Source organism: Daphnia pulicaria, chromosome 7 (assembly GCF_021234035.1).
Source record: "Daphnia pulicaria isolate SC F1-1A chromosome 7, SC_F0-13Bv2, whole genome shotgun sequence".
NCBI classification, from domain to species: Eukaryota; Metazoa; Arthropoda; class Branchiopoda; order Diplostraca; family Daphniidae; genus Daphnia; species Daphnia pulicaria.
This window is the reverse complement of record NC_060919.1, coordinates 462,375-475,413: the sequence shown is the minus strand read 5'-3', so window position 1 is coordinate 475,413 and position 13,039 is coordinate 462,375. Positions and strand designations below refer to the sequence as shown.

The 13,039-nt window shown below is 40.1% G+C and overlaps 3 protein-coding genes, 2 long non-coding RNA genes and 1 other non-coding gene across 16 annotated transcripts; 3 read left to right on the top strand and 3 right to left on the bottom strand.

Moving 5' to 3' along the window:
* Window positions 1-171: 171 nt before the first annotated feature.
* LOC124350057 (endocuticle structural glycoprotein SgAbd-3-like) lies at window positions 172-12,759 on the bottom strand. Of its 9 annotated transcripts, none has more exons than XM_046801062.1 (3): window positions 12,655-12,730; window positions 605-720; window positions 172-541 (listed from the first exon to the last, which is right to left on the bottom strand). In XM_046801062.1, the coding sequence occupies exons 1-3, from the start codon at window positions 12,661-12,663 to the stop codon at window positions 286-288; spliced, it is 381 nt and encodes a 126-aa protein (XP_046657018.1). In that variant the 5' UTR covers window positions 12,664-12,730; the 3' UTR covers window positions 172-285. The 9 variants fall into 9 exon arrangements, with proteins under 9 accessions (XP_046657018.1, XP_046657021.1, XP_046657023.1 ...); XM_046801065.1 differs by lacking the exon at window positions 12,655-12,730 and adding an exon at window positions 10,409-10,444; XM_046801067.1 differs by lacking the exon at window positions 12,655-12,730 and adding an exon at window positions 5,215-5,343.
* LOC124350440 lies at window positions 1,664-4,101 on the bottom strand. 3 transcript variants are annotated; one of them, XR_006920961.1, is made up of 3 exons: window positions 3,850-4,101; window positions 3,689-3,772; window positions 1,664-1,774 (listed from the first exon to the last, which is right to left on the bottom strand). It is a non-coding gene; the product is annotated as an uncharacterized LOC124350440 (long non-coding RNA). The 3 variants fall into 3 exon arrangements; XR_006920962.1 differs by having other exon boundaries at window positions 1,664-1,771; XR_006920960.1 differs by lacking the exon at window positions 1,664-1,774 and having other exon boundaries at window positions 3,666-3,772.
* Window positions 2,199-3,112, top strand: LOC124350065 (larval cuticle protein 65Ag1-like). The gene is made up of 3 exons (XM_046801076.1): window positions 2,199-2,295; window positions 2,424-2,575; window positions 2,657-3,112. The coding sequence occupies exons 1-3, from the start codon at window positions 2,287-2,289 to the stop codon at window positions 3,012-3,014; spliced, it is 519 nt and encodes a 172-aa protein (XP_046657032.1). The 5' UTR covers window positions 2,199-2,286; the 3' UTR covers window positions 3,015-3,112.
* Window positions 6,435-7,290, top strand: LOC124350068 (larval cuticle protein 65Ag1-like). The gene is made up of 3 exons (XM_046801079.1): window positions 6,435-6,491; window positions 6,593-6,744; window positions 6,825-7,290. The coding sequence occupies exons 1-3, from the start codon at window positions 6,483-6,485 to the stop codon at window positions 7,180-7,182; spliced, it is 519 nt and encodes a 172-aa protein (XP_046657035.1). The 5' UTR covers window positions 6,435-6,482; the 3' UTR covers window positions 7,183-7,290.
* LOC124350234 lies at window positions 9,839-12,411 on the top strand. Its single transcript, XR_006920516.1, has 2 exons — window positions 9,839-9,928; window positions 12,180-12,411. It is a non-coding gene; the product is annotated as an uncharacterized LOC124350234 (long non-coding RNA).
* On the bottom strand, window positions 11,589-11,660 carry Trnac-gca. The gene has a single exon. It is a non-coding gene; the product is annotated as a tRNA-Cys (tRNA).
* Window positions 12,760-13,039: the final 280 nt, after the last annotated feature.

Here is a 13,039-nt window from a genome sequence, read left to right as displayed (position 1 = left end):
ACAAGCGTGAGCAATTGCTAAACTACGTGATCTAGAAAATTTCTTTGTGTTTCCCTGCATGGAAACGTTTGCCGATTTGAGTACACGTCGTGAAGCCCCTCCTTGCAAATTTCGGCAAATCAATCGACAAATAGTACTGTATAACGCAATAAATCGCGATTTGCCATTTGAGTAAACAATTTTTATATTTTGTCGTCGAATTTTGGATTGCGGAAGATAAAACGAAAATACTATTGGCTCGTTATGTACATCCGATAGTAGACAGGGGAAGTAATTTCGAATGATTTACAGAACTCCGGCTGCTTTGAGGTCTGCGAGCATCTTGACGACGTGCTCGGGCATGGGTGGAGGAGTGGGGAGGTGGTCGCCGGTGGCCTGGAATCCGTTTTCATCGGCCACCCAATTGACGGTGAGGACGACGCCGTCGGGAGTCGTGAACGAGTAGGAACCCTTGGACACGGTCCCGATATCCTCCGGTTTGGGACCAACTTGTTTCTGGCTGCCACTTTCAGACACTTTGGTGCCATCGGCAGACTCGAAACTGATTTTGACACATTTTTTAAAATTAGGAAATGACATTAGGATCTTAATAATATCAACTTACTCGAATGAGTAGCTGCCGTCGGCGTTCATTTCGCTGTTGGATGACACAATTTCGATGGGCTTTTTATCTCCTTGAGGAGCGGCGAGGGCCACGGCCAAGAAAGCGAGAGCGACGATCTGTCAATGCACAAGAGTAATATAGAAATCGATAAGATTAAAAGAAAATCCAGTAAAGAAACTTACGAATTTCATTTTTGATGGTTGCTGAGGATATTGCTGCTCTTCGGAGGACAGTTGAGAGAGTTGTGTGAAGATGTTTCCGACACGGACCGTCTTTTATATTTTCCACTGACATGCAAGCGAATGGAAGAGAAGACCTTCCTTTAAGAAAAACCTTCTCTTCGTCTTCAGCTGGAGGCGTCATATTATATGGAGATGAGCGAAAGGAGAAACTGGCCGCAGACAACAACCGCACTGGAATATTTCGCTTTCCCACGTACAAACTTGCGATTCTTATTGAAATAACAGAGGACCTTGTTAATCCAAATATTGGGACTGTCATGGTCGTCTGTAACTTTTACTATCAAACATATGCAGTGTGTCCATTAGTCCCTTTTCTGTCGGAAATATTAAAGACCTATGCAAATAAAATGAGATGACGGATGTTTCCTCGGAATCGCTAGATTCACATTTACGTATTGATTACAGCTGATGCACTAAAAAAACAAAGAAAAACATTTAGTATACATTTTACAAATTCCCTTTCAGAGTTGAAATGAATTACTTCTGAATTCCAATGGACAATGATAACATGGTTAGAGATTTTTGACACATTTCGTCTGATGGCAGTCAACACGCAGAGCTTAACGACAAAGTTTTGGCAGTAGGACATTCATCACAAACACCGTTGCAATTTCAATGTCTGCGGACTTGAAAATGAAAGGTAAAGGTGATTATCAATAAGTGAAAGTATATACTGCACTTGGCATTGAAGAAAATCATTTTTCTTAACGTGTTTTTTTATTCCTCACCAGGATTGGTGTTGAACAATGACGCCAGGATGGAAAGTGAAAAGGTTTCCGTCTCGTTTGCATGGAAACTGGAATGACCTAAAGAAAACGAAAGTCTCCGAGTTCTGAGTTGTATAGATATTCGCGGAAAAAACAAACATACATTTAAGTTACGGAGAATGGAACTCGGTCAAAGCCAATAAGGGATATCGCACTGTCTGCTGTGGGGAAGTAGTAATAAGATACTTGAAGTATGTTATGACTTATGAATAACAATTTCTTTTTTGATCAAAGCGAAGAATGGATTTTGGGATAGTGCGGTAATGGTTGGTTGTTGCAAATTGGACATGACGGGATATGATTTATTGCACAAATGAAATCAGGCGAAATAAGACGGCTTACTATCGGTAGACCAGGAATTACTTACTTGGAATTTGATATAGTAAGATAGATCACATTTTAGTCTAATCAACTCTACTTACTTTATACTTTTTACTTTTAGTTTAATCAACTCTTAACAGATCAATTTCAGTTAAGGTGAATAAGACTGACTTCAAAAGTGTACCGCACAAACGTAACAAAAGGAGAGCGATTGAAACAGAACCCTCGGGTTATGAACTCGATCTGAATACGTCAAGTTTAGAATGTGCGTCAGGACAATAGCCAACGGTATAAAAAGCGACAAACTTTGTGAAAATGATATCAGTTACTCGAACCTAATCAACAAACAAACATGAAATTGGTAAGCTCCTTTGACAACTTAAAATCTGCACAACAGTTTGGTACTAGATTAACCAAAACGTAACCATGTGAAATTCAATCCTTACATAATATCACCCTAATTATTCAACCTGTTCTATAAAATGACAGTTCGTCATCGCCGCTGTTTTGGCCGTCGCCGCCGCCGCTCCTTCCAGTTACGCAACGTACGAGAAGACGTACGAGAAGGACTACAAATATCCCGAGATTACCGTCACCAGCCAATCGGACGAGCGCAACTTGGACGGCAGCAGCAAGTGGAGGTACGTCCAATTTCTTTTTCTTTTTTAATTAATTAATTGACGACTAATAAAATATGAAATGAAAATTAAAAAAAAAAACAGCTACGCCCAGTCGGACTACACGACCCGCGATGAGACCCAGGAGCAGAAGAAATTCGTCGTGACCACCGTCGACGATTACGGCAAGGAATACACCGAGGAGGTTTACGGAAATACCAACAAAGGATCTTCCTACTGGGTTTCCCCTGAAGGCGAGAAATTCACTTTGACCTGGGCCGCTGATAACGCCGGATTCCAACCCAAGGGTGACCACTTGCCCGTCGCTCCCGTCCACGTCTACGAGCTCCCGGTGGCTCCCGTTCACGAGTACGTCCTGCCCGTCGCCCCCGTCCACGAATACGAACTCCCCGTCGCTCCCGTCCACATTCCATTCAACGGAAAGGGATACAAGATCTACTAAATATTTGATTTAATTTGCTAAATAATTATTAAATTATTTGTAATGTCTTGTCTGTGAGATTGAATAGTTTATGTAAATAAATACAACAGAAGATCTTATTCTATTGTAAGCCTATCGATACACGAAATCTATTTTTGGAGTGAGCCTTTCGAAATTAAAGAGAGACTCGAAATTGACATGAATTTTTGGTTCACCACAAAATGGTGAAATCTATTTCTTTTCACTTGTTTTCAGTTGAAGCCCATCATCTGAACCTGCCATACACACACTTAGAGATTGCAAAATACCCCTTCCTATCGGTCATTTTTGGGGTATTAAAAAAAAAAGTTCTTTTCCCTATGGAAGTCGCCCAATTACAACTAACAAATTATTTTATTGACACTCTACGCAGCGATCGCAATGTTTCGTGAATTTAAGATTCTGCTTCTTAAAAATAACAGAAATATAAAAAATAAAATCTCAGCCAACTTGCTCCACCTAAGGAATAAGTTTCCTGGACATGTGTAGGGTAAATAAGATTGTGATTTGTTACTGATTCTTAACAAGACTGCATCTGAGGGTGACACGATCAGGAAAATTAATTACAGGGGAGGGTTTGATTGCCTAGATTTTAGTATGGTCTCATCACACGATTTGTCTTATCCTAGTTTATGTTTAATATTGAAAACATTTACTTGATTATTTTGGGTGTTGCATGTACCAGCAATTGAAGATGTCAGTCTGAACACTTGGCTGAAATTGTTTGTGTGAAATGGACTCTGGTTAAACAAATTTCAAATTAAGTTCACTAGATATCTAATACATAAAATTAAAAAAAAAACATTACATCTAACACCATTTTAAAGTTGCAGTAAACAATCTCCGTAGATTTTAGCCCCACTCTTGATAACAGTGACAGTACAGACTCTGGCGTTTCCACTGATGGAAACCATTATAGCCTCCTCATCTATTTCCAAAAATTTATAACTCATTAGACACCTGCCATAAAGGATTTGTTTGATTGAATAAGGACTGAAGTATTTATTTAGTTTACAATCTCTCTCTTTTCTTTTTTCTAGAACAGCACAGAGAAGAGAACACTTTGAAACACTACTACACTAGTCATAAAGCAAAATGTCCTGCGACGCCAGATAAAAGTTTAACACCGATTTTTGCAGCAGTTTTTGTTCGATGTGTCGTATCTTTTTTAAAATTGGTGGGAATCGTTTTTCATATGAAAAAGGACCTAATTGTTTTTATTTCCAATCATAAAAAGGTTCAACTAGGAAAACTAATAGATTTGTCCCACCTAACAACTATAGCCTCCCCAATCCCCATCTCTTCTACCTATACTTTGAGACATAAGAGACATTCACATTCTGTTAGTATTTGACTATTTGATGGACCAGCGTATCCAGCAACCTTTTCAAGCCAATTTTCCGAGACAAGCGAAAGATACAATTGCTATACTACATAATTCAGAAATTTTCTTCGTGTTTCTCTGCGCAGAACTTGACAGTCATTAATTTGAGTGCCCGTCATGAAGCATCTCCTTGCCCATTTCCGTCAATCAATCGACAAATAATGTGACGCAATACATCGCTACTTGGTAAAAAAAATTTATTTTGTCGTCGTATTTCTGATCGCGGAAGATAAAACGAAAATACTATTGGCTCGTTATGTACATCCGGTAGTAGACATGGGAAGTATTGTTGAAATTATTTACAGGACTCCGGCGGCTTTGAGGTCTGCGAGCATCTTGACGACGTGCTCGGGCATGGGAGGAGGAGTGGGGAGGTGGTCGCCGGTGGCCTGGAATCCGTTTTCATCGGCCACCCAATTGACGGTGAGGACGACGCCGTCGGGAGTCGTGAACGAGTAGGAGCCCTTGGACACGGTCCCGATATCCTCCGGTTTGGGTCCAACTTGTTTCTGGTTGCCACTTTCAGACACTTTGGTGCCATCGGCAGACTCGAAACTGATTTCGACACATTTTTAAAAATTAGGAAATGACATTAGGATCTTAAAAATATTAACTTACTCGAAGGAGTAGCTGCCATCGGCGTTCATTTCGCTGTTGGATGACACAATTTCGATGGGCTTCTTATCTCCTTGAGGTACGGCGAGGGCCACGGCCAAGAAAGCGAAAGCGATGATCTGATAATTATAACATTAAATTGTTATTTGAATTTAATAATACTAAATAATTAAGTTAACTTACGAATTTCATTTTTGTTGTTTTGGGTTGTTCTGAGCTGCTCTGCTGAAGACAGTTGAGAGAATTGTGTGAAGAAGATTCTGATACTGACCATCTTTTATATTTTGCAAGCTCGTGAAAACGAATGGAAGACCTTACCTAGTTCTCTCTTCTTCTCCAGCTGGAGGCGTCATGTTAAAATGGGTGAAAGGAGAAAACAACAGCTACAGCAAATGTTGTGGAAGCTTCCCCAAATAAAAATAAAATTTTATTGTTTGATGTAATAGGAAGAGTTCTTCAAGGTCGAATTTGACTTTTACTTCACTTTTTCACTATCGCATACATCGGTGCGCTAGTCATATCTGTGCTAAATAAAAACCAAAGAACTGAACCGCATACTAGGAATTGCGGAGAAGTTTAAGGTCTTGTATTATGAAGGACGTCCCGATCGGTTATGAATGAAAGAAGATGAGAATCCATACTCTATAGCACAAAATAAAATCCGGTTAACTTATTCATAGTAATATGAAGGATAGGGCCTATGGTCAAACTGTCTATTTATTTCTTAAATTTGGAAAATGCAAAAACCAGCAAACAGAGGAGTGAAAGGAACGCACTTGGCATTGATAAAAATTACCTCCTGATTCGGAAACTCGTTTGTTCTAGTTCGTAAATTGCACCCGCTTCGGGATAAAAAGTAAAATCAAATTTGTCTTTTCGTTCGTGGCAACGACTGACCGAAACCAGAAATGTTTTGCTCTAAAAGATTTAACGGCGATAACGATGAGAAGTGATAGTTATAAAACACATTATTATAGTAAAATTGACGTTACCTGTTCTACAATATCGAAAAATATTTCATTGCGTAGACTTATGATTCAAGAGGTTGAATAGACTTGTGAAATTCAAAAGGACAGTTATTGGCACCGATTCTAGTTTTGAATCAGAAAATTAAGAGTCGAAGATTTTGGAAGTTAAAAAGAACAAAAATAGTATCTAAAAGTGGAAATTGAAAATCCAACATGAAATGGTTTTCAGGTTCCGCCGAAACGAAAGGTGGCAAAATCGCCTGTAGCTGAAACCAAATTGTCTGAGTTGTGTTTTTTTTTTCTTATTGTGACAGACAGAATGAAACCGAATAAATCACGTGAGTTGGCTATTCTGGTTGTGCTGAGATTTACTGGAGTGTGGGTCAAGATTAGAATGTGCGTGCGCCGTTCCAATTCGTATAAAAAGAAATCGAATCAACGGTAAAGACATCAGTTGCTTTAAGCTTATCATCCAGTTCAAACATGAAATTGGTAAGTTCCCTCTTTTATTCTTAAAATAATTTCACTTTTAATGTAAGATTAAAAATTATTGCATAATAATTAATTATTCAACCTATTCAATATAATGACAGTTCATCATCGCCGCTGTCTTGGCCGTCGCCGCCGCCGCTCCTTCGAGTTACGCAACGTACGAGAAGACGTACGAGAAGGACTACAAATATCCCGAGATTACCGTCACCAGCCAATCGGACGAGCGCAACTTGGACGGCAGCAGCAAGTGGAGGTACGTCCAATTTCTTTTTCTTTTTTAATTAATTAATTGACGACTAATAAACTATGAAATGAAAATTAAAAAAAAAACAGCTACGCCCAGTCTGACTACACGACCCGTGACGAGACCCAGGAGCAGAAGAAATTCGTCGTGACCACCGTCGATGATTACGGCAAAGAATACACCGAGGAGGTTTACGGAAATACCAACAAAGGATCTTCCTACTGGGTTTCCCCTGAAGGCGAGAAATTCACTTTGACCTGGGCCGCTGATAACGCCGGATTCCAACCCAAGGGTGACCACTTGCCCGTCGCTCCCGTCCACGTCTACGAGCTCCCGGTGGCTCCCGTTCACGAGTACGTCCTGCCCGTCGCACCCGTCCACGAATACGAACTCCCCGTCGCTCCCGTCCACATTCCATTCAACGGAAAGGGATACAAGATCTACTAAATAATTAATTTAATTTGCTAAATAATCTTAAATTATTTGTAATGTCTTTTGTATATGGAATGATGAATCATGAATGATTGATGTAAATAAATACAACAGAAGATCTTATTCTATTGAGAGCCTATCGATACACGAAATCTATTTTTGGAGTGAGCCTTGGGAAATTAAAGAGAGACTCGATCGATATTCACGTCAATAGCGCTGATCGCCTCAGAGAAGAGATTTTCTAAAAATACACGGAACAAGTCGCCGCGGTCGATAACGCCATACGACGGACGGAAAAAATTACGATTACCTCTTTGTTCTCTCTAAATAGTAAATGTATAGCTGCATTTGTTGTGGGCATAATTTTGTGGACAACCAGTGATTTCCTTGTCATTTCCAGCCGCCTGACTAAATGTGTTTAAGGGCGCGCAATTGCTGAAACGTTCCATTTCAAAACAGGAACAGCTATAGGAGGAAATGGAGTGAGTATGTATACGGTCGACTACGTGGAGTACCACTCGGACTGCCTACATACTACTACCTACATACTGTACAACTACGTATTCTTTACTTTGTCTTCCGTCAATGCCGGAAAAGTTGCGTATCGATCTGGCAGCATCTTTGGCTGTTGGCGGCTGTTTGAACGCGGATCACTTTCTATGCGCTTCGTTCGTCTAGAAACTTTTTTATTTAAACCCAAAAAAGTAACTGTGTTACGGTGTCAGTTATTTGATTAGTGGTATCATGTGATGACTTCGCAGTATGTTAGTCGGAATTGGGATGGATCGACTTCATCGCAAATGGCGCCCTTATTGGCTCCCCCCACTAAAGAAATATTCCGCTGGTTTTTCCTTGTACCCTATAAGAGTTTGCTGTTGCGTCAAAGTTTTCGGCTCACGAGAATTTTCCATTTGGTCAAGCTTGGGGGAATCTTATGTAATAATTTAGTGTTTGGCTGCTCGTCTGTTACATTTACGGGTGTTTTCCCTTTCAGCTTCAGACAAAAGTTTTGCCATCAAAAGTCTGATTGAATTTGCGCGACGAGAAATTTATGTTTAATTCACCGTCTGTAATTTCTGCCAAGACGCCGGAATGATTTAGTTCGTTTTGTTTATACACTACAGAGTACAGACAACTTGGGTTACCTCTACTGAAAGGCAAGTTGTCCACTTTCACTGAGAAAAACCTTTTTCTTTACGGAATTCTCGGTTGCTGTTTGGGTACGAATAGGAGTTTCTTGGCGGGACGTCAAGAAATGCCAAATCCGGGTTGTATTGCTTGTGACTAAACAAGGCTATCGGCAGCTGACAAAGTCTGTTGCGTATCGAGAAACGTTACTTTCGTTGCAGAATACTCATATCCTTCGATTGGAACAACTAAGAAAACCACGCATATAATCATCACTAAATGGTGAAGCTTTGAAGTTAAATCTCTATATCTTTTCGCTTGTTTTCAGCTGATTTAAGCCCAACTGAACCTGCCATACACACTTTGAGATTGCAAAATACCGATACCTCCCCTTCCTATGCTATCGATCATTTGGGGGGGATTAAAAAAAAGTTCTTTCCCCTTTGGGGTCGCTCAATTACAATTTAAAAATTCAACCATTGATACTCTACGCAGCAATCGCAATGTTCGTGAATTTGAGATTCTGCTTCTTAAAAATAACAGAAATATACAAAATAAAATCTAAGCCAGCTTGTCCCACCTAAGGGATAAGTTGCCAGGATGTGTGTGGATTAATTTGGCTTGTGCTGTTTTATTGTTTCTAACATGACTATATCTGAGGGTGACACGATCAGGAAAATTAATTACAGGGGAGGGTTTGATTGCCTAGCTTTTAGTATGGTCTCAATACATGATTTTTCTTATACTAGTTTTATTTAATATTGAAAACATTTACTTGATTATTTTGGGTGTTGCAGCATGTACCAGCAATTGAAGATGTCAGTCTGAACACTTGGCTGAAATCGTTCATATGAAATGGACTCTGGTTAAACAAATTCCAAATTAAGTTCACCTGATAAATCTAGTTCAGAACATCATAAATGTTAAATCTAATACCATTTCAGCTGTAGTAAACAATAACAGGTTAAGTCTCTGTAGATTTCAGCCCAAGTCTTGATAACAGCAGACTCTTTTCATTGATGGAGACAATTCCGCAAATTATAGCCCTCCTCATAACTTATTAAACACCTGTCAAAAAGGATTTGTTTGATTGAATAACTTAGGTATTTCTGAAGTTTAAAATCTCAAGAGAACTGAAATCTACAGATTTTCTTCTTTCTACACATGCACAGGGTCAGGAAGAACAGAAACTTTGAAACACTACTACACTAATCATCAAGCAAAACGTCCTGCGATACCAGATAAAAGTTTAACACCGATTTTTGCAGCAACTTTTGTTCGATGCGTCTTATCTTTTTGAAAATTGGTGGGAACCGTATTTTATATGAAAAAGGTTTTTATTATTTTTATTTCTAATCCTAAAGGCGTCCAACTAGGAAGTGTTTCCCTGCATATAAACTTTTGACAGACTAATTTGAGTACACGCCATGAAGCCCCTTCTTGCACATTCCGGCCAATCAATCGACAAATAGTATACGCAATAAATCGCGATTTGGGTAAACAATTTTTTATTTTGTCGTCAAATTTTAGATTGCGGAAGGTAAAACGAAAATACTGTTGGCTCGTTATGTACATCCGGTAGTGGACAGGGGAAGTAATGTCGAATGATTTACAGAACTCCAGCGGCTTTAAGGTCGGCCAGCATCTTGACGACGTGTTCGGGCATGGGTGGAGGAGTGGGGAGGTGGTCGCCGGTGGCCTGGAATCCGTTTTCATCGGCCACCCAATTGACGGTGAGGACGACGCCGTCGGGAGTCGTGAACGAGTAGGAGCCCTTGGACACGGTCCCGATATCCTCCGGTTTGGGACCAACTTGTTTCTGGCTGCCACTCTCAGACACTTTGGTCCCATCGGCAGACTCGAAACTGATTTTGACACATTTTTTAAAATTAGGAAATGACATTAGGATTTAATGAAATCAGGATGAAAGTAAAGTTACTCGAATGAGTAGCTGCCGTCGGCGTTCATTTCGCTGTTGGATGACACAATTTCGATGGGCTTTTTATCTCCTTGAGGTGCGGCGAGGGCCACGGCCAAGAAAGCGAAAGCGACGATCTGTCAATGCACAAGAGTAAAGTAAAAATCGATAAGATTAAAAGTAGAGAAAACTTACGAATTTCATTTTTGCTAGTTTGATGTTTAGTGCTGCTCTTCTGAAGATAGTTGAGAGAGTTGTGTGAAGATGTTTCTGACACCGACAGTCTTTTATATTTTTCAAGCGCATTCAAACGATGGGCCCTCCATTTGCAAACCCTTCTCTTCGTCTCCAGTTGGAAGCGTCATATTATAAATGGAGATGAGCGAAAGGAGAAATTGGCAGAGAAATCCACTGGAGTGTTTCCTCTCACAAACTTTGGTATTTGCAATAGGAAGACAGTGCTCACCTTCTTCTAGGAACTTGTTATAATTCAAACAGATTTGATTTTCAGGGTCGTTGGCGATTTGTGCACTGTCACGTCTAGTTCTTTATAGTCCGGTGTTAAAGATGAAAATTTTTGAGAGTCTAGAGAAATGGTGCGTTGATAAATGGTCAATCTCGAGTGTTCTATCTAAGGCTAATAATCGATCATAAATTTAGAGGAGTCCGATCGAGTCTGACTATAAGAAATGCAGCTAACATAAATAATTACATAATAAATCGACCACTTTTCCTTAATAATAGGCCATGCCAGTTTCAGTTTAAATGTTAATTATAACGCAGAAATGAACCGGCACAGTTAAGGCAGAATCGACTAAAGGGAAGAAGCGCAATCAGCGACAAATGCTTACGCGTGATGGGCGTGAAAAACCAAGGTTACGTGCCACAGCGAAAGCCTCATCATATTTGGCATTGAGTATAGTAGAAAGATATTTCCCAAAACTCGTTTGTTAACCAACGAAGGAGGGCAGATATTAGGGGAAAGTTGGACGTGTTTAATTCTCCTATTTCGAATCGAAACTAGAATGTCGTTTTTTAAAACAGTCGTGACTCCGACTTAATTCGGAGTATACCGAGGACTGAAAAGTGTCAATAGGACAATACCAAATCTCAGCAGTTCTCAATTCTGAGAACTAAATCGAACTAAATGGAAGACATTGAATCTAGACTTCAGTCGTCGAGTACGACAACAATGGGTTTTATTGGAAATTTCGAGAGAATGGATTAGACGTGTTTGGATAGAAACTGGAACTGAAGACCATATTGCAATATCAGTCCTGCTGGACCAACTTTAGTTCTTAACTTACATTTGAGATGATAAAATAAATTACTTCATTTAAACTTTCTTCAACTTGACATAACTTTATTGTTCGTCAGGGGGCAACCGGGTTTGAACCGATGACCGCCCGATCTGCAGTCGGATGCTCTACCACTGAGCTATACCCCCATCGACCATGAAAAGACGATCTAATGCACATGGTAGTTGACATGCAACGCTTATAGCTCTCAACTTTACATCAACAGAAAATGTTGCATTGCTGGGAACGAATTTCTCATTTAGTCTGTAGTGTTATTAAGATTTCTGAGGCATCATTGGCTACATTCCAAATGGAATGAAACTTTGAGCTCTAATACCAAATCGCTTATAAAAGGTAGCTTCCTAATCATAACTCATAGGCGACGATTGCGTAGGTAGTCTGCAATTTCCTAATCAACTCTGGCAGTCAGAGAACCGGAAATAACAGCGAAACTAATCAAATTTTTTCTGAATAAAAATCGCGCTACATTTCTGATTGACGGTTGCTATAAAACACGGTAATAATAATAGTAAAATGATTTATTATGCAAGACCAAATTATCCATAGCAAATCACTCGGCAGTTGCAAAGAATGTTGGCGGTATGTACATATTTAATCCAAGGGTGAAATTGTTGTCGAATTATTTACAGGACTCCGGCGGCTTTGAGGTCTGCGAGCATCTTGACGACGTGCTCGGGCATGGGAGGAGGAGTGGGGAGGTGGTCGCCGGTGGCCTGGAATCCGTTTTCATCGGCCACCCAATTGACGGTGAGGACGACGCCGTCGGGAGTCGTGAACGAGTAGGAGCCCTTGGACACGGTCCCGATATCCTCCGGTTTGGGTCCAACTTGTTTCTGGTTGCCACTCTCAGACACTTTGGTCCCATCGGCAGACTCGAAACTAATTTTGACACATTTTTAAAATTAGGAAATGACATTAGGATCTTAAAAATATTAACTTACTCGAATGAGTAGCTGCCGTCTGCGTTCATTTCGCTGTTGGATGACACAATTTCGATGGGCTTCTTATCCCCTTGAGGTGCGGCGAGGGCCACGGCCAAGAAAGCGAAAGCGACGATCTAATATATAATCAAATTTAATTATTATTAGAATTTAATAATACTAAATAAGTAAATTAACTCACGAATTTCATTTTTGTTGTTTTGGGTTGTTCTGAGCTGCTCTTCTGAAGACAGTTGAAAGAATTGTGTAAAGATGATTCTGATAATGCCCATCTTTTATATTTTGGAGATAAGGCATGTGCAAAAGAATGCCCACTGGCTGCGGTAGACCGTCGGCGTAACATTCTCTTCGTCTCCAGCTGGAGGCGTCATTTCATATGGAGATGAGCGAAAGGAGAAACTGGCATCAGCAGACATTCGTGCTGCAATGTTTGTTGCTTCCTAACATTAAAATCCCATTTCACTATTGAGGTAGGAAGAGACCTTTTTTGTCTAATAGTACTGTACATGTAGGAACTCGTGTTGTAATTGGGTTCCCTCACGGTCGTCTTCACTTTTACTCCTTAC

Excerpts from the sequence above, each read along its gene's own strand:
- LOC124350068 (XM_046801079.1), top strand. Across the intron at positions 6,745-6,824 it reads GACGGCAGCAGCAAGTGGAG|CTACGCCCAGTCTGACTACA; the intron begins GTACGTCCAATT and ends AAAAAAAAACAG.
- LOC124350057 (XM_046801064.1), bottom strand. The coding sequence starts at position 10,519 with ATGCGCTTGAAAAATATAAAAGACTGTCGGTGTCAGAAACATCTTCAC. Across the intron at positions 10,351-10,408 it reads AACTAGCAAAAATGAAATTC|ATCGTCGCTTTCGCTTTCTT; the intron begins GTAAGTTTTCTC and ends GTGCATTGACAG. Across the intron at positions 4,972-10,234 it reads GACGGCAGCTACTCATTCGA|TTTCGAGTCTGCCGATGGCA; the intron begins GTAACTTTACTT and ends TGTCGAAATCAG.
- LOC124350065 (XM_046801076.1), top strand. Across the intron at positions 2,576-2,656 it reads GACGGCAGCAGCAAGTGGAG|CTACGCCCAGTCGGACTACA; the intron begins GTACGTCCAATT and ends AAAAAAAAACAG.